The sequence below is a fragment of the Crotalus tigris genome, unplaced genomic scaffold, assembly GCF_016545835.1.
Source record: "Crotalus tigris isolate CLP2741 ecotype Arizona unplaced genomic scaffold, ASM1654583v1 scf7180000018053.2689490, whole genome shotgun sequence".
Taxonomy (NCBI): domain Eukaryota; kingdom Metazoa; phylum Chordata; class Lepidosauria; order Squamata; family Viperidae; genus Crotalus; species Crotalus tigris.
This window is the reverse complement of record NW_024096796.1, coordinates 1,080,168-1,100,407: the sequence shown is the minus strand read 5'-3', so window position 1 is coordinate 1,100,407 and position 20,240 is coordinate 1,080,168. Positions and strand designations below refer to the sequence as shown.

Sequence of the window (20,240 nt, the reverse complement as noted above, 5' to 3'; positions counted from 1 at the left end):
ACATATAGCACTAGGATTTCAGTTTCACCTATGGCAAATTTGATCTATTTGTGTTATTTATAAATATATTTTTAAATGCCGTCATTTTTTCTTTCAGATACCGCAGTGAGAAGGTGACAATCAGTTATGCAGAATACATGACTTCACGACAGCATTGTTTTCAAAATGGCACTCTTCATGCCCCACCCCTCTACAATCATTACTCCTGACACAAAGCTGCATGACCAGTCCCGCCCCCCAGCTGCCAGCTACGACATCATTGGAACAGATGCCTCCTCTTCCTGGTCCAGTTACTTCTATTACTGCACCATTTTATGATGCTAGCTTCCGTTGCCAAGTCTGCCTTCCAATTGATTATGGGTGGTGGGGGCTACAAAGAGAGTGCAACTGAATTTCAGAGGCCCAAGCTTACTTCATTTTTCAGAATGAAGGTTCATTTGGACTGAGTACCTGGGACCATTGCTGTTGGATAGAGAAACAGGAGGAATGGCAGTACCACTGCTCTGTCTCTGTATTAAATTGCACTGTGTTCATTTGAATTGTTAATTACAATGCCCCCTGATCAAGTAGGAGATTTCTTCTGGCAGTCTGGCAACGGAGTCCAAAAAAAGATTTTTAGGTTATTTGTATTTTCTTTTTTTTAATCTCTAATATTTATCTGCCATAAGCTAAGTAGTCCTAACATGTCCCAAGCAAACATGTTATGACTTGTTATAAGGATGGTATGTCTGGAAGTTCTCCTCCTTGCAAAAGATGGCAATTAATCAAAGATTTAAAAAGTAAAATAAAATTTACTGCAGATAAAATGCATTGCCTATTCATATCCAGAAGGTTTCTATTTATACACCTAGCTACTTTTGTTTATTTTATTTTATTGACACAAAAAGAAAGTAACTTACTAGATAATGTACTGCATACAAGAAGGCAAACCACTAAGGGTTGTGTATGGAAGTAGCATAGGTTTCCTTGTATCCCAAAAGGATAATCTTGGGGAGTTTTGGGGTGTCTTACTTAAAGTTCAGGTAGTAGGATTTGCAAATGAATTGCAGCAGATCTTTTCCCACAAAACTATCCTTATTGTAATAAAAAGAGTGGATTTTTGTCATTGAAAATATTCCATGAGGCCTGTGTGTTTCACAGGTAGCAGGGTTTTTCTTGCTAGTGTGGCACTAATAGGCAATTAAACACATTAAATGTTAGCTGAAATGGGTTATCAGATCTGCATGTGTTCTTGCTGCACTGATGCTTTAGCCCTAAATAATATACAGTAATTGGAAATAAATTAATTTAAATTAATTGCGTCCAGTTAACTGTACTTACAATTGGAATCTAAACAATGTTATTTACCCACCAAGAAAATTTAACTGGGATCCAGGTTTTAATATCCTGTAGATTTTCAACTTTTCTGTTGTTAATTGAATATGCAGGACACTGAACAGTAAACAGATTTTTTTCCAAAATATTCACTATCTCAATTTTCCTGTGTGAGTCATTAAGTGTTATTATATGAACTACAATATCCCCAAAGTTAATTAATAAAATGTAGCATTAATCTTCTAAATGAAATGAAATGCAGGATTTCTGAAAAAAGTGATAATCATCTTGAAAAACAGGAACAATCAGATGAAGAACTCAGCATAATGGCAATATGATACCATATTTCACTATATGGAGCAACAGTTGCTTTTGTAAAAACAAAATACCAAAAAGTATCTAGAAATTCCATTTGAATACAGGATAAAAATCTCCATATCTTTTGAGCAAATTAACCTTATCAGGGTAAAACAGAAGAGTAAATGCAATCTCAAAGCAAAGCCTCTAAGGCCAAGCAGATGCCTCATTCTTGGAAAGAAGTATAAGTAAACATGAATTGCTTATATATTGAGGTAAACGTTATTTGTCAACACTTAAACTGCTGGCTAGAAAATGGCAAATGTATGTACCTTCTTTGCAACAGGCCTACTTAAGAGAATCTAAGATTCGTTCAAACTGCATTATTTTTCTTACACTCTTCACATATTTCAGAAAAAAAATCACATAGTTTATTTAATTCTTGTAGAAGGAAGGAGTAAAAGAGGAATATACACTAGCCGTGCACAATATTGTTATAGCTTTTAGTTTTGCACTGGGATTATTCGTTTGGATTACTGATTTTCCCTTCTGATTATGCTAAAAAGTAATATATGAAGGGACTTTTCCACAGTTTTCTCTTACTGAGAGTAAATTAGCCTTCTTATAAATTAAAGTGAATTGTTACTACTCTTACTGGTGCCCTCAACAGAAAAGAAACTGTAGAACGGGAGGGGAAAGTTAAGCTCCGGTCATGCCATCCATCTCTGCTCTCAAACAGTACTGAACTATAGGGCTACACAAATTACTATTAGTGTTCTATGTTAGAATTTCAATTTTAACGATTTTTTTTAAAGCAAAAAGGAAAACAATGGTGCTAAATTTTCACCCCTGAGCACATTTGGTAAGACTGGTCATGCAAGCATATAGTGCCGTACAAATATTGCTTTTTTTTTAAAGAAAATGTTTGCCCTGTTACATGTAATCAGCAGTGTATAGCATTAATTATTTGATTTTGATTTAATGAGTGTAGAGGAGCTTAGGAGTCAGATGGGGGCCTTAATATTTTAAAGAACAGACTTTTAAGTGTGACAACTTATTTGGTCTAATTTTATTATAATGAAATAAGTCAAAATAGTTTTGGAGTGAGAGCTGGTCCCATTCCATGCCCCTGTTTCCATCTAATCTCCTAATCTATAGTAATGGAAATGCCTCTGTTAAAGTTGGATTGTGATTTTCTTTTAGTGAGTAAAACAGCAACAGGAAATGGAGCACACAGAACAGTAAGAGGAATGGATATAATTACATTGATCACAAATAGAGTTCAGTCACATTATGGTATGTCAATGCTACAGAATGAATTGATCATGGATCTATATATTATATGCATAGTAGTGATGTACTGTGATGAGCCCAAAACTAATAAACATACAAAAGATATGGAAACCAACATAAAAGCCAGAAGAGCGCTGTCTTTTCAAGAGTCCTAAATGTTGTATTTTCTATCTGATTAAAAAGTGATGTAACTATACAGCGAACTTAGCAATAGTATTCTGGTATGATTGGGAAATGGCTCATCCTTAGCTACAAGCAAGTGCCTTTTGGTTTAGAAGAATTTATTGTAAGTGGTTGAGAATCTCCTTTGTTGCAGCCTAGGAACTCTTAAGGGATTTTTTTTTAGTTCCCATCCCTTCCAAGTAACAGTAGAGGATATCATTAATCATCAGAGGTTCAGTGTTTTAATATTTTTCAAGAGATTTTCTTTTCATAATAAATAGCAGTCTCAATAGAGGCATTTCAATTCAAAAGATGTTACAGTCAACATGTTACATCTACCTGTTCTGAATATTATTTTTAATTGCATATTTTAACCTTCCACATTTCAAGTTTTGCACATAACCCTTTTCCCTACTCATTTTAACTTTGCAGTCTTCTCTGACTGAGTGCTGTTTTCTACTTTTTCCCCAATTCTAAAATGAACAATGCTTTGGTTAATTTAAGTTGTTCCTTTTAAAGAACCTCTTTAAACCTTCAGTGAAGAGATGTCAGACCAATTCTTTGTTATTACACTTGGTTGCCTCCTAGCTATATAACTTCTGAGTGTAAATCATTGAACTTTACCCTCTAATGAAGTATTGTAGAAAATAAATTGTAGTGGATACATTTCTATCTTGTCCCTTTTTTATTGGGAGTCTGTCCGTTTTGACATTTCACACAGAAATCTAATAATTCAAATTCTATTTCTAAAAAAAAATAAATTGAACTCTAAGATGGTGGCAAAACCAGCATGAAATGAGTGGGAATCTTTAACAGTACTGTGTTTTACAAGATAAACTCTCAGGAAGAATGAGATTGGACATTTTGTTAAAAAAATAATAAAAATAAAGCCTTCATGTTTGTTTGGCTGTGGTATTTTGTCTTGTGATCCATACAGAATATTGAGTAATAGGCCCTGTGTGTTTTTTTTTTCTTTTATAAATAACACCAGAATTAATGCAAATTATTTTTAAAATAAGTCACTTAAGACAGTAAAATTTGCCTTGCCCTTTTTAGTTTATCTAATACAGCATTGCCATAAAGCATTTTATATCAAATTAGAGCATGGAATGTTAGAGGAATCTCCCTTTGGAAACTCAAAATTGTAAAAAGAGAAATGATTAGAGTGAACATAGACATCCTTGGCATAGACATTACACTGGAAAGGCAGTGGTCAATTTAAATCAGATGAGTTGATAGTATATTTTTCTGGAAATGATATCAGATGAAAAGGAGTTGCATTCTGTGTAAGCAAACAAGTGACTCAAATATGTTGAAAATCACAGAGCATACAGTGATTGCATAATAGCTATCCGAATTTAAAGCAAGCCACTCGACATCACCGTACTACTAATCTATGCTCCAAGTACAGACTCAGACGTTGATGAAATTGAACTTTTTTACAGTGAGCTTCAATGTGCTCTCATGCAAATACCAAAAAAGAATATTTTGCATATTATGAGCGATTTCAATACAAAAGTAGGCCAGGGACAAATTGCAAGAAAAGTAGGCAAGTTTGGGGTAGGTGGAACAGAATGAAGATGGCAATCGCGTAGTGCAATTTTGCCAGGAAAATCATCTCAGAGTAATGAATGTGATTTATTCAATTGAAGTGATGTTTATACACATGGACAGCACCAAATGGACAACATTGAAATCAGATAGACTTCATTTTATGTCAACACTGGAAAGGTTCAGTTGCATCTGTTAAGATGCTTCCTGCCACTGATTGTAGCTCAGACCATCAGCTATTAGTGGCTAAACTGAAGCTCAAACTGCAAATTGAAAAAGGTACTATTCCCCCCCCCCCCAAATTCAATGTGAACAATATGTCACCTGTGTACATCATAGAATTTAAAAATAGTTGGAACCACTGAATCTAGAAGGGAAAGATAAAATGAACAGTGGCAAGAGATCCAAGGTAACATCATGGAAACTTCTGGAAAACATGTCATGCCAAAACCAAAGAGAACAAACAAGATTGCACCATCAAAATAGCTGATCAGTATAGCGCAGCCAAAGTGAAAGATAATAAAAGACAAAGTTAAAAGGCTGAATGCATTTTTCCAAGTGGGCCAGGAAAGACAAAAACAGGCAGTGGGAGAAGCAGTGTGAACATCTGGAAGAAGCCAACTGGGAAGGGCATACTAAGGTCATGTTTGTCATAGTGAAAATGATGTGATCCAGTTTTTCAGCATGGCAAGGAATTGTTGAAGACTGCAAAGGGAACGTACTCAGTGACCAGCAGAAGATCAAGAACAGGTAGAAAGAATATATAGAAGGACTTACCATGAAGATAACAATAGCAGTTTGACTTAGCATGAAGATAACAATAATGACAGCCCAATTAAGAGCCGAGGTGGCGCAGCAGTTAGAGTGCAGTACTGCAGGCCACTTTAGTTGACTGTGTTCAGCAGGTCAGCGGTTCAAATCTCACCGACTCAAGGTTGACTCAGCCTTCCATCCTTCCGAGGTAGGTAAAATGAGGACCCAGATTGTTGGGGGCAATGTAAATATATATATACATTGCTTACTGGTGTACACCGCTTAGAGAGTGCTTGCACTTAAAGTGGTATATAAGTCAAATAAATAAATAAATAAATAATAAATTAATAAAGAACCAAACATCTTGAAAGAAGTAGAATGGGCCATGGAGAAATTGCTGAATTGGAAAGCCCCAGGTATTGATGAAATTCTTGTGGAATTACTAAAACCAGTGCCAGTTAACATCATCACAGCCCTGTGTCAGAAATATGGTCCACATATCAATGGCTTCACAACTGGAAAAGATCTCTTTTTATCCCATTAGTAAAGAAAGGTGGTGCCAGAGACTACTTCAACTATTGCACGATTGCATTAATTTCTCATGTAAGCAAGTTTCTGTTAAAGATCATTCAACAGAGACTATAGAACAACTTTGATCAAGAGTTACCTGATGTATAAGCTGGCTTTAGAAAGGGGCACAGCACTCAAGATTAAACTGCCAATATTAGATGAATGATGGAATAGGCACATGAATATCAAAAGGATCTATGTATGTGTTTTATTGATTACAGAAAAGCTTTTGCCTGTGTAGAACACAATAAGCTATGGGCAGTTTTGTGTGATTTTGGTGTCCCAATCCACCTGATCAGACTTACCAGATCATTATACAGTGATCAGGAGGCAACAGTAAGAACACTATTGCAACACAAATTGAATCAGTCAGGGAGTTAGACAGGGATGTGTTTTATCACAATTTTTGTTCAATCTGTATGAAGTGATAATTCAGAAATTAGACCTGGAACAGCCTGATTTGAGCCTGAAGATTGTAGAAAGAATCATAAATAGTTTGAGTATGCAGACGATACAACACTATCGCCTGAAAATAAGGATGACCTGAAAAAATGATACAGAAAATTGGGATAACAGAATCACAGGAGTTGGAAGGGACCTTGGAGATCTTCTAGTCCACGGGTGTCAAATTCACTGCATCACATGATGTGTTGTGACGTATCGCAACTTTTTTCACACTGCCAGAGCTGGGGTGGGTGCAGCCTCCGCATGATGCAACCAGCCCGCGGGCCAGCAGTTTGACACCCCTGTAAATCTGGTCCAATCCCCTGCTCAAGAGAAAACCCTATACCTGCTACTCTCTCCTTTCAATTGGAGATATCAAGCAGGAATGTATGAAGCTTTCTGCAAGGAAAGCAAATCCTATGCATTGAACTGAACCTTCTAGCATATACTAGAATATTAAACCTGCATGCAATAAAGATTATTTAGAAGGTTGGGGGGGTGGGAGAGGGAGGAGGTGAGAAAAGCAAGTTTCCAAAGTAAATTTCGTTTTTCATGGCAACCTATATAATGATGGTGACTACTAAACCTGCAAAAAATTCAGAAACATGTATTTATCCATTCACTTCGAAATAAATCATACTGAAAGCAACGAAATCAATTTAAGTAAACATTTATTAATTAGTCAATGAATAACCCTAAGATAACCTAGTAATTTTTTCTTTTGTGCTGACTTCTAATCATCCTCTCCATATTTTAGAATCTTCCTAATAAAATAAGATTTAAAAAAGATGCAGAGCATTGCTCATATGACTTTTTATTAATTTTAAACTAAATTTCACTCAACCAAGGCCTTCAAATCCTGAATTTCCTTATGAGGAGGCGAGCTCTACCGTATACATCAGCTAATTTATTTGAGACAAGCGCGCGTTTTGCAATACGAGCGCATTGATCTCAGGCCTGCGCTCGCTTTTCTCTCAGGCCCACCTCCTCCGTCCATCTGGGGCCAACGTCACGGGAGCGCTTTGTTCTGTCCCCTCCAGGGGGCGTCGAGACTAGTCGCCCATGTTTTTGCTCGATTTTCGTATTTCCGGCCCGCTGCGCGTGTTCCGAGGGCCGGATGAAACGATGGCGGTAGGTGGTAGTGACATTCGCGCCGTAGATGTGGAAGAGGATGCATCTCAGCTTGTTTTTCCCAAGGGTGAGCGGCAGTCTTGGGGAGACTAAAGCAGCCGGAGAAGCTAAGAAAGGTTGCCTAAGGGAGATTCCCGTGTATGGACATTGAAGAACTAGACAGTGTTGAGGATCATTTAATAGTCTTTTCCCATCTGTTCTTCAGAACTGTAAGGGCTCTGCGGCTGAGAATTTAAGAGTTGGCCTGGAGGGCACCAGATGGAGATAGCTTGCAATCTAGTATTATCCATATTAGATGTACAAAAAGACCCTGTTGTGCCCGCTCTTGTTCTCATTCCGTCCTAGGTATGTGGGCTAGAAGCACCAGGGGTAGCAAATTTAAAGCTAAGATCCCTGGCTTCCTGGGTGGGAGACTGCTTGAGATCCTTTTCTATATTTATCATTATAATTCCATACATGATTATAATAAAGTAGTATCCTACTATCACTATTGTCCTACTACTACATACATGCAAAGAATAATTGACTGGCAAATAATTTGTGCCGGACTACATAACTTATACAGGTAGTCCTCCACTTACAACAGTTCATTTAGTGATCATTCAAAGTGATTTATGACTGCTTTTCACACTTACACTCTTTGTGGCATCCCCATGATCAGGCAATCAAAATTCAGATGCATGGCAACTGGTTCATACTTATGACTGTTGCTGATTACCAAGATCATGTGGATCACCTTTTGCAACCTTTTGACAAGCAAAATCAGTGGGGAAGCCAGATTCACTTAACCGTGTTACCAACTTATCAACTGCAGTGATTCACTTAACAACTGTGGCAAGAAAGGTTGTAAAATTCACTTAACAAATGTCTCAACAGAAATTTTGGGCTCAATTGTCATAAGTCGAGGACTATCTATATTTGAGGAATAGTTGAAGTTTTTAATTTTTTTTTATCTGTAAAACTAAGGTATTACTCTTTTGGCAGCTGTTTCACTTATACATTCGAAGCATGTGTTACCAGTTCTAACAATAGTGTGGGGATATATGCTTATCTAATTGAATTGAAACTTGTGAACATCAAGGTAATATTTACAAATTCTATTCTTTAAAGTGACTGGGAATCATAAAAGTTTCTGAATCTGCAGTAATATAAAATGTATATGTGTATGTGCAATTGCTAATATATGAAACTTTGAAATTGATGAATATATGAAAAGACTAAGGAAGATAATGTATCATAAATTTTACAATATGGTTTGTACATTGATATGTAGAACATTATTGCAAGATTCATTGTAAGAAGTGATATATGCTTTGCTGCAGAATGAAGGTGATAAAAGCTACCTTGCTTATCATTTCAAGAAGAAATCACATTTTCAGTTCTTCCATATATGTAAAAGTTCCTGTGAGGTGACATAAATATGTATAAGAAACAATAACTAGAATCTTTCAAACTTATATTTGCTACATAGGGATTTGATGGTTTGCTTTATTTCTGTTTGATGTGGAGATGCATTTAGGTAAAGAAGTTTTCACTCACAGCCTGAAACACTATTATGCTTTTGCCTTGCATATAGTAAAGGCTTAATACCACTATTAATGTATCTTTCTTTTTAATCTATTTCCCTGCCACCTATATTTATATGCAGAATTTGAAACTGCTGAAACTCTTTTAAATTCAGAAGTGCACATGCTTCTGGAACATCGGAAACAGCAGAATGAGAGTGTGGAAGACGAACAAGAACTTTCTGAACTATTTATGAAAACTTTGAATTATACAGGTCGCTTCAGCCGCTTTAAAAACCGGGAGACAATTGCTAGTGTCCGCAGGTGAGTTAGTTTTTTTTTTTTAATTAATTAGGTAATAAGAGAGCTAATGTGGTCTTTTTAAACTGAACAAGGATAAAATTTAGCACAAAGTTGTTTTTTACTATTTGATAAAATAAATATTCCTTGCCTAATGATGGTCGCTTAGTGATATTTTGCCTCAGAAAGGATCTTTTTAGCCTGTAATGCACTTCTGACTGTCACACACACCACCAAGGGAAAATGATCGCAATCTGGGTGCCTGGCTTCTTATGACCAGTTGCCAAATGCCCTGCAGTTACATGGTCACCACTTGCAATCTTCCCTGCTGACCTCAACATCAGTGGAGTAACTATCTTCTGCATAAAGGGCCCTCCTAGCTGGTGACAGACTGAGATTGTTGAAGTGAGGTAAGCCCACCAAGAGGGTGGCAGTCATGGTGCTGGTAGCAAGAGGTAAAGATGCCCTGCACAGCATGGCCAATAGCCTCTGTGATATACAACTTGAGGCCATTTAGTGGAGGGGAAGAGAGGCAACAACAAAGGTCAGCTGGGGTGGCTTCAGTGGGTAGAGAGTGGTGGAAGAATACAGCAGCAGCATACAGCATCATTATTCTGTTGCAGTGAATAAGAACTGTTATTCTGTTCCTAATCAGCCCAAAGTAAAAAAAAAAAAAAGTGATAAATGACAATGTAGATTTGGAGAGCAATGTAACTATGTCTTAGGTATTGAGGAAACAAGTTGAAGCAATATGTTTACCACCTTGAATTGTACAAAATAAAGGTGGGTTATAAATATAATAAATACAAATATATAAATAAAATATATAGATATTGGCCATCAATAGAAATGGACAGAATAATGGAACAAGTTTGGAACTTTACTGTCTTCCCCTCTGTTTTGTAATTGGTAAGAATATAGGAATTGAGGACAACATTCTGGATAGTTAATCAGAACAGAGGCAAAGAAAAAAAATTAAATTAAAATGATGTAACTGTAATTACTGTGTTATATAAAATCAATGTTAATACAGAAGTGTTATTTTTGATGCAAAGATTTTTTATATAAAGTACACACGCATGCATACATATATTCTGGGTACTTGCGGATCTGTCCTTGAATTGCACTGTAGATTATATCATACTCTCACACGCATGATAGTAAAATTGCACTGAAAGTATGAGGTATTATAAAAAGAATTTCTACTGCAGTACATCTTTTCAATTTTAAATTGTGTTTTTTTTTTCTTGTAGCTTATTGCTCCAGAAGAAACTCCATAAATTTGAACTAGCATGTTTAGCTAATCTGGGTCCTGAAACAGCTGAAGAAGCCAAAGCTTTAATTCCCAGGCGAGTTGCCTTAAGTAAAAGGATAAGCTTGTCTTGATTCAAGTGAATGTGATTCTCAAACATTAGAAAAAATGAACTGTCACAATCTCATCACCTAGTTAAAAAACAGAATTTAGACTTAAATATCCATTCTTCAGTCAAATACTGACAATTTGGGGGTCAAATATCATGATATTATGAAATTAAAAATAGTGACCCGATTGGAACAACAGCCTTTAAAATTGCTAAATTGTAATTTCTTAGCTATATTTATGTTCTGTTTTAATTAAAATTAGTTATAGGCTTGATTCTATCAAACAAAAAATAGGAAGAGGAAATCTGAATACACCCTTGTTTAAATATATTCCTTATTACTGTTTGAAGTTTCAACTAATTTGTTTTTATAGTTTTATCACATTTTTAATGATAAAAATATGTGTTATAAACTAATAACAAAGGGGGGGGGTGAGAAATTAGTATATTTTTTTAGTCACATGTCTGGTCTAAATTGAATTAGTCTACCTTTAAATAATATCGAGAGGAAAAAATCCTCACATCTTATTGGTAGTTTCTTGCAATCCTCTGGAAACCGGTGCCTTGGAGTTCTTTTTTAGAGAGTTTATATATCGGCATTTTTTTTATATAAACAGAAATACACTGCTTATTCTTATCTTTCAGCTTAGAGGGTCGGTTTGAAGATGAAGAGTTGCAGCAAATTCTTGATGACATTCAGACCAAACGAAGCTTTCAATATTAACATGAATTGCCAGATTCTTCTGAACTGTGTGGGGTTGGGAGGGGAATTGAGGATCTCATTCTTGTTTCTTTGTACTCTTTTTGGGGCCAACACCTATTAATATTAATATAGTATTTTGTATTCTGGCCAAGTTACATTTCCCAGTTTTATGAACTTTTTAATGATGAAGAATTTAAACAGTTGAATGGCATGAATTGCAGAACTTAGGAAGGTTTTACCTGATTGGAAGTGAATATTAAACATAACTTCATCTTAGGAGTGCAAATAATATTTTTGGGTCCAGTAATACTAATTTGAAAATGTCATGTGTAAAGTAGGATAAATATTACTATATTTAATTTGAATTACTGTTTGAGAATTGTAGCAGTACAGTAGAATTAAAATAAACCTGTGGGGTTTTATTGTGCTGGTTCGTTAGACTCCGCTTTCTCCTTCAGAAATAATTGCAAATTAAAGTAAGATATTTTTAACTAAGATCTTGTGACTGTTCTTTTTCATTGTTTTTATAAAGGTGGGAAAGGGGATTACTGATTATTAAATTACATCTAGTGTTTCTACTATTGAAATATAGGTAGTTCTCAACTTATGACCACAACTGACCCCAATATTTATGTTGCTAAGTGAGATATTTATTGAGTGAGTTTTGCCCCATTTTATGACCTTTCTTGCCACAGTTGTTAAGTGAATCATTGCAGTTGTTAAATTAGTAACATGGTTATTAAATGAATCTGGCTTCCTCATTGACTTTGCTTATGAGAAGGGTGCAAAGGATGATCACATGACCCCAGGACACTGCTGCCATCATAAATATGATCCAGTTGCCAAGCATCCGAATTTTGATCATGCTGCTACAAAGGTTGTAAGTGTGAAAAACGGTTATAAGTCACTTTTTTTCAGTGCTGTTGTAATTTTGAGCGTGCACTAAATGAACTGTTGTAAGTGGAGGACTACCTGTATTAAATATTTACAGTATATGCATTGCTATAAATACTTTGGATTCATGTGCATTAAAATAAGATAATGTTTCTAGCTTTTTTAAAACTAAAGATTGGAAAGCAATAGTGCATATTATTAAAGGATCAAGTTTAGTTAATTTATTTATTCATCACTTTTTAGTTCATAGAAATTATTTGCTTGGAACAGAAATGCAGTTATTATAGACGTTCTCTTACACATTACATAAATTGACTGCTATCAGCTATTAAAATTCATTCCTCCATCTTACAATTCTTACAATACTACCTCCCAAGGCAGGCTGTAAACAAACTGTCAAATGACTTTCTTCAAGTATCACAACACTTATAGTAAGAGCGAATACTATTTAACACAGAACCTCCTTGCAGCAATGAATGTAATTTTAATAATGGTGTCTCTACTCAATATTAAATAAAATTTTCCATAACATTAAACACAATGGGTGATTTTTACTTTGAGGTAGTAATATAATATCTAATGATTAACCCCAAAGATAATTTTTCACGATGCAACTGGACTTTCTTATTTTTCTTTGAGGACGTTTCGCTTCTCATCCAAGAAGCTTCTTCAGCTCTGACTGGATAGTCAAAAAATTAAAATTAATCATTAATAATGATTAATTTTTCCGCAAATACTTTTATCCTCTTCCATGTAAGCATCTTGTTTGACAATAGTTACTATTACTATTTTTGTTGACCGGTGATTATTTGACATTCAGCCATAACTATGTTCTTTCCCAGCTGGAACTGACTTTTCAAACTACAAGCCCATATTGGGGTTTTCCCTTGCCGTTCTTTAGTTTACATTAACGTTTCCTCTTCCGGAAAGCTAGCCGGAAGCCTCTATCCCACCACTCCATGGTAGTCGCAAAAAGATGCCGTAGTGTGCTTCTATCAAAGGGCGCATGCGTATCCTGAAGTCTTACCTCTGCCCGCCTACTTTTGGTTGGTGTACCTGATGACGTTCATCATGTGCACCGTCTCCAGTTGCTGCTGGGGAAGATGGCGGATTGTGGTAGAGACGGCTCGTGAGGCGGCAGCTTCCGGGATAAGATTGTTCGGGACGTCGAGGCCCCACGGTATAAAACTCCGTGAGCGGCTATTTTTTGTGAGTGTTTCACATCAAGAAAATTGGGGAGTAGCCTGCAAGCGCCCAGTACGTCGGAAGATCCAAGCCGTTTCCGCCATTTTTAGGCCGCGAGGGCTGCTGCTGCTGTTAACTGGCGGCGAATGGGCTTCAGAGTGAAAGCCGGAATAGGCGGACGTCGTGAATGGAAGAGGAGAGGCTAGATAAAAGCTACGAAGTGTAGCTCAATAAAAGCTGCAAGGCCTTCACTCTAAACGAGAGGTGAAATTTAGTCTCTGGAAGGAAACTGGGAAAAGCAAGCAAGTAGCCAACATCCTGTCCTTTTCCTTAGGACGTGATTATGTAGTCACATCCTAAGTTTAAGAGGTGGAGAATACTTAGTAGCGGAGGTTCTTCGGGCAAGATCAGTTGCTATACGTGTATAATATGAGCCGAGTTTTCCTGTTCACATCTCGTCTCCATTGTGCGTTCTCTAGTCATTTTTTTAAAACGTGCAAACTTAATGTAGTTTGGGAGATATTACACCGATAAACTTGCAGAACTGCTACAAAGATTAGAGATTGGTAACATTGGAAGTTACTTTTATATTTCCAAAATCCTTACACAGTTTGCAGATATTACCATCTTTCTTTCAAAATATAATATAATATGCATAGGATTTTTTATTACAAATCTTAGTTTTGAAAATATAAGTTCATTCTGAATTTTGAATATTAATTTATAGTTTGTGCTAAAGGTTAATACATTCATTATAAAATGTGTAACTTCCCAGTAGTCATGCTTACATATTCTTAGAAGCTATATCCTTATAGTCGAGTTAATAGAATGTTGATGTCTTTTCTTTTCAATTGTGTGATTATGTATTGAAGTTCTCAATGTATTTTTAAAAGTTATCATTTGTACCTAGTCTAGGTAGAAACCTGATGGGGTCATTGCATTTTACTAGAATCTTGAGATCCTGCAACTAATCTTCATATAAAACATAACTACACAAATTAAGTATTTACTATACTACAAGCAGTTCATAGCTATTAGCTTAGTCCTCAAACATCCTAGTCTTATGTTATTTCAAATAAAATGATTCAAAATATTTTGTATTTGAAGTAAAAGCTTTAATTTCACATATTTGTAAATTTGGCAAATAGTCACATGTGAAAATAAGTTAACCAGGTAGAATTTGTATGAAGTTTCCTCAGAAAAGCTATTTTTCTTACATTAAATTTGAATATCAAACTAATTTGTGTGGCTTTCATAAGTAGTTCCCTGTGTGGAAATGTCTATGGAGATTCTCAGTAATCCAAGTTATGGTTGTCCCCAAAGTGCTTTTTCAAAAGACAACTGGGATTTCTTTGTTTTGGAGTTGTTTCACTTCTCATCCAAGTTAACTTTTTCAGTTTTGACTGATTGGTGGAGAATGGAAGGATTTATACTTATATTGGATGAGAATCAAAACATCTCCAAGGAAAGTCCAGTGAAAAATCATCTTTGGGACTTCCCGGTGGAAACAATGCTATGTGGAGGGGACACATACAAAGTCAATGGGTACTTAGTTAAATCTTAACTTGCAAATACAAAGTCAGCTATAGTAATGCTGCATCTTTTAGGCATTTAGAGAAAGTAAACTAAATAGGCTAAGCTCGGACTCTATTTTTCATTGTAAAAATAACTATTCATATTGATAAAGAGCGTTGTAAGTTGTTTTGTTCATGGAAAAATAATATGAAATGCAGGGCTTGTCTAGCAGATAATTTTGATAACAATTTTTGCAATTTTCTCTTTTTATTGAAATGCCCTATACTGTTTCTTATCTGGTTCTAGATGATTCTCAGTCATCTACAATTGATTGGGAAGAAAAAAATGGCTAAAACTATTTTCTCTACTACGGTTAGTGGGTACTTATTCATAGGGCTATATGTAAAAAAAACATATAAGTCTAGATAATCCCTTTTATTCTACCTGTAATTAATATGATAGTTGACTTTTCAGTATACCAGCCATTGAAAAGTTCATTTTTTCTTAATGTGATCCTGTAATAATACTTCTAGAAACAACTGTAATATAAGTCAGAGGAAATATTGTTTGATCTAGAAATTGTGTTCTGGTATTTTTTTCTAATCTTTGTGGATCACTTTTAAATATCGTAGGCATCTGAATTTAAATAATTACTTTTAAGTATTGTAAAATTTCTGGGAACTGTTGCTTAGAATCATGGCTTCTGAAAAGAAATTACAGAAGCTTAATAGCAAACACACTGGTATTGGAAGCCATAAAGAGCCCTCTTTAACGGAGATGAGTGATTTAGAAATATGAAATATACCGATGAAACTCGAAAAATTTGAATATCGTGCAAAAGTTCATTTATTTCAGTAATGTAACTTAAAAGGTGAACCTAATATATGAGATAGACTCATTACATGCAAAGCAAGATAGTTCAAGCCGTGATGTGTCATAAGTGAGATGATTATGGCTTACAGCTCATGAAAACCCCAAATCCACAGTCTCAGAAAATTAGAATATTACATGCAATCAATAAAACAAGGATTGTACATAGAACAATATCGGACCTCTGAAAAGTATAAGCATGCATATGTACTCAATACTTCGTTTGGGCCCTTTTGCAGCAATTACTGCCTCAATGTGGTGTGGCATGGAAGCTATCAGCTTCCTGTGGCACTGCTGAGGTGTTATGGAAGACCAGGATGCTTCAATAGCAGGCTTCAGCTCTTCTGCATTGTTCGGTCTTATGTCTCTCATCTTTCTCTTGGCAATGCCCCATAGATTCTCTGTGGGGTTCAGGTCAGGCAAGTTTGCTGGCCAATCAAGCATAGTAATCCCACGGTCATTGAACCAGGTTTTGGTGCTTTTGGCAGTGTGTGCCTCTCCATTCTTCCTCCAGACTCTGGGTCCTTGGTTCCCAAATGAGATGCAAAAATTGCTCTCATCAGAAAAGAGGACTTTGGACCACTGAGCAACAGACCAGTTCTGTTTTTCTTTAGCCCAGGTAAGACGCTTCTGACATTTGTTGTTCAGGAGCGGCTTGACAAGAGGAATACGACATTTGAAGCCCATGTCCAGGATCCGTCTCTGTGTGGTGGCTCTTGATGCACTGACTCCAGCCTCAGTCCACTCCTTGTGAAAGTCCCCAACACTTTTGAATGGCCTTTTCCTGACAATCCTCTCCAGGCTGCGGTCATCCCTGCTGCTTGTGCACCTTTTTCTTCCACACTTTTCCCTTCCACATAACTTTCTATTAATGTGCTTTGATACAGCACTTTGGGAACATCCAACTTCTTTTGCAATTACCTTTTGAGGCTTTCCCTCCTTATGGAGGGTGTCAATGATGGTTTTCTGCACAACTGTCAGGTCAGCAGTCTTTCCCATGATTGTGATTCCTACTGAACCTGACTGAGAGACCATTTAAAGGCTCAGGAACCCCTTGCAGGTGTTAGCTGACTTTGAGCCTAGAATATTGAATCTTTTCACAATATTCTAATTTTCTGAGATTGTGGATTTGGGGTTTTCATGAGCTGTAAACCTTAATCATCTCACTTATGACACATCACAGTTTGAACTACCTTGCTTTGCATGTAATGAGTCTATCTCATATATTAGGTTCACCTTTTAAGTTGCATTACTGAAATAAATGAACTTTTGCACGATATTCTAATCAAGTTTCACCTGTAAATAAATAAAAGTTGCACTCCATAGATATGTGGGATTAAGTGAAGTTTCTAAAGTTAAATGAGTTTGGTTAACTTTTTCTGTAGGTAATTGAATAGATCTGAGATTCTTAATTGCTATATTTTTGCGCTAGGTTGAAAGTTTAGGAAAAGATATGCATATTTAAGTATATTGAGGATTAACATAAAGTGTTTCCAAGATTTTTAACTGCCATGCTGTAAAACTTGGAAAGCACGCTAAAATTGCTTGTAAAACACTTCTGAAATAGAAATGGCTCCATCTGAGTGAAATTGAACTGCAGTTCTACTACCTCTGCCAGTAAAGTGATAAAAGCATATGAAGAATAATTCACTGTTTTTCATCTTGAAATCTAATAGCATGCTAGTTATATTTGTATTTTAAGAATTGTCACCTAAAAATGAATTAAGAAGAGTGTAATTTTTCTGGTATTCTCTCTATATCTTGAACAATTGGGAGGAGGGGGAAATTGGAATTTTTACATTATAGAATGCAATCCACAGACATTATGGGTGTGAAAAGAGCAGAACAGTACCCCGCTTAATTATTTTCCAAGGTTTGTTAAAAGGTCAATGCATTATTGAAAGTTCAAGAAAACACTTTTGAATTGCATTAGAAATTTGTTGAAAATTATAATTAATACTAGTACAATATAGCTGCCACCTTCATTGAAATGTTAGATATGTACTAATTGCTAGTTACACTTCTCAAATAATCAGAATCTTCCTCCAAAACTCTGATCCTGAAAAATAGGGGCCTACATGGCTTGATAAGCAATTTGTGTATACTTCTGGACTAGTTTTAGGTGAATAATAGGTTACTATAAAAACTAAAAACTAAACTAGATCTTGTGCCTTTGTAGTTTTGAAATTTTTGCTTGCTGCTAAGATAAAACATTTTACATCATTATATTTTTCCTCAAATATATACCTTACTTTATAAAACTATTAGTATACAAGAATGATTACAGCATGCAATTTAAAAATTTAAATTAAGAATTAGTCCTTGGACATACACATACGTACATAGTAGCTACCTTCATACAAATATGACTTCCAATTCTGGCTTTTGAGAAGAAGCCAACTTTTCCAGTTTAAACATAGCAAATCATGAAAAGAGCCTAGTTTATTTAGATCAGTGGTTCTCAACCTTCCTAATGCCGCGACCCCGCAACCGGTCGTAAGTCGAGGACTACCTGTATTTTCCTGCCCGGGAGCGCCACGCATGCGTGGTGCTTCCCCCTACGCCAGCCGAGGCGTAGCTGGCAAGCGGCAGAGACGGCGCAGGGCGACCACAGGCTGGGCCACCAGCTGGCCCAGCCCAAGGCAGGTAAGGCACCCGCCGGGCCCCACACGCGCCAGAAACCCTCCCTGCACCCACCGCTGCCCCGCTAGCCTTGCCTTGGCCACCGCCCATTCGGGGCAGCGGCAAGCAGGCCCAGGCGCTCCTGGGCGGCCATGGCAAGCAGCAGCAACGGCACAGGCCGATTACCGGCTGGGCCACCAGCTGGCCCAGCCCAAGGCAGGTAAGGCACCCGCCGGGCCCCACGCGCGCCAGCAACCCTCCCTGCGCTTGCCGGCCTCCCACCCCTGGCCCCCTTTTACATACTTTTAGTAGTTGCTCAGCAGGGAGGGAAGCTTTCCAGAAAGTTCGCCTTGCAGCACCATTTGCAGACTGGGGCTTTTGGCCGGTTCAGCAGGGCAGAGACAGCCTGGACAATTCCTATTGGCTTTTGAAAGCCAATAGAATTAGACTCTATTCAAGAGAGTCTATTCTATTGGCTTTCGAAAGCCAATAGATTCTATTGGCTTTTGAACGCAATAGAATAGAGTCTCTTGAATAAAGTCTATTCTATTGGCTTTCAAAAGCCAATAGAATAAGAGGGAGTAGCACAGCTAAAGAAAAGGGGAAAAAAATGGCGGACAGCCTTGTTTGGCGACCCCCGTGAAATGGTCGTTCGACCCCAAATGGGGTCGCGACCCACAGGTTGAGAACTGCTGATTTAGATAGTCTTGCTGCTAGGGTGCAAAATGAACATTTTGGGGTATATTTATAAATTCTGCTTGAATGTGATATAAACACATTGACTTCATAAGATTAAGGGTCTGACTTAATACGCCAACTGAAATAAGGTGAATAAGGCATATTCATCAAATATAAACTAAACTTTCAAAATTAGATGTTTGTTTTTAAAAAAACAAATTGCTCTATTTTGTTAAAATGCATACCTTATCATTAATTCTCCATATCACTAATTCCCAGATTAATATCTATCTTGTGGAAACGTTTTACAGCTATATAGAACCATTCATTCCATGTGACTGATTTCTCTGGGCAGATGAAAATCTTTGCACAGTTCTAAGCTGTTACATTAAAGGGCCATTGAAAAGCAGGCATAGTATTTCGCTACATTGTCAAATATTTGAGATGGTGGGATTCTTCAGTCACTTATGCCCTAGTTATCTCACAGCTTAACTACTGCAGTGTACATGTGACCACCCAGAAGCTTCAAGTCATAGAGAACACAGTGGCATGGTTAAATGATAAGCATTCTTTGATATGCTCATATAACACTTCTACTTTGTGAGTTGCACTGATTGCCAGTTTGCTTCCAGTTGTGATTCAAAGTGCTTCTCACTATCTATAAAGCCCTACATCTCATAGGGCATGGTTACTTGAAGAGCGACCTGTCTCTCATATTTGCCCAGCTGATCTGGTCTGGCAGGTCTGGCTGTTCTGGTTATTAAAAATAATAAAGGCGGGACACAAATAAAAATAATGCTATTTCTCAGGCTTCCAGAAGCACACCCCAACTGTTAGCCCCTGCCCTCTAAATGAGGTTCAAACAGACTCCACTCTGCTGGTGTTTCAAAAGGCCTCAAAGACCCGACTCTTCACCTAGGCCTTTGGTAAGTGTGATTGAAGCCCCATTTGCTGCATCTAGGTTTACTATCTTTGCCATCTTTGTTCTTTTCTGTTTTCTGTTAATTGTTTTAATATGTTTAACAATTTGTTAACTAGCCAGGGTGGCAATTATTTCATTTTGTCAGATTGTTCCCTCAGATTATGTATATT

At 36.8% G+C, this 20,240-nt stretch overlaps 3 protein-coding genes across 8 annotated transcripts in view; all 3 read left to right on the top strand.

The window, feature by feature from the left end:
- The window catches only part of AMMECR1L (AMMECR1 like), a 29,994-nt gene extending 26,171 nt beyond the window's left edge, over positions 1 to 3,823 (top strand). For all 4 annotated transcript variants that reach the window (XM_039347147.1, XM_039347148.1, XM_039347151.1 and 1 more), the window contains one exon: positions 98 to 3,823. In XM_039347147.1, the coding sequence (XP_039203081.1) occupies positions 98 to 209 (112 nt within the window). In that variant the 3' untranslated portion in view covers positions 210 to 3,823. The remainder of the gene's footprint in view (positions 1 to 97) is intronic.
- Positions 3,824 to 7,430: 3,607 nt separating this feature from the next.
- POLR2D (RNA polymerase II subunit D) lies at positions 7,431 to 11,879 on the top strand. Its single transcript, XM_039347146.1, has 4 exons — positions 7,431 to 7,582; positions 9,164 to 9,344; positions 10,574 to 10,669; positions 11,327 to 11,879. Exons 1-4 carry the CDS (start codon positions 7,447 to 7,449, stop codon positions 11,403 to 11,405), a joined length of 492 nt encoding a protein of 163 aa, XP_039203080.1. The 5' UTR covers positions 7,431 to 7,446; the 3' UTR covers positions 11,406 to 11,879.
- Positions 11,880 to 13,336: 1,457 nt separating this feature from the next.
- WDR33 (WD repeat domain 33) overlaps positions 13,337 to 20,240 on the top strand; it is a 67,051-nt gene continuing 60,147 nt past the window's right edge. Inside the window, exon 1 of one of the 3 annotated variants that reach the window (XM_039347144.1) lies at positions 13,337 to 13,458. The gene's annotated coding sequence lies outside the window, so the exon portion shown is untranslated. The other 2 variants (XM_039347143.1, XM_039347145.1) reach the window with 2 other exon arrangements.

Coding starts and splice junctions, on each gene's coding strand:
- POLR2D (XM_039347146.1), top strand. CDS start 7,447: ATGTTTTTGCTCGATTTTCGTATTTCCGGCCCGCTGCGCGTGTTCCGA. Junction 7,583..9,163: donor TCAGCTTGTTTTTCCCAAGG/GTGAGCGGCAGT, acceptor ATTTATATGCAG/AATTTGAAACTGCTGAAACT. Junction 9,345..10,573: donor ACAATTGCTAGTGTCCGCAG/GTGAGTTAGTTT, acceptor TTTTTCTTGTAG/CTTATTGCTCCAGAAGAAAC.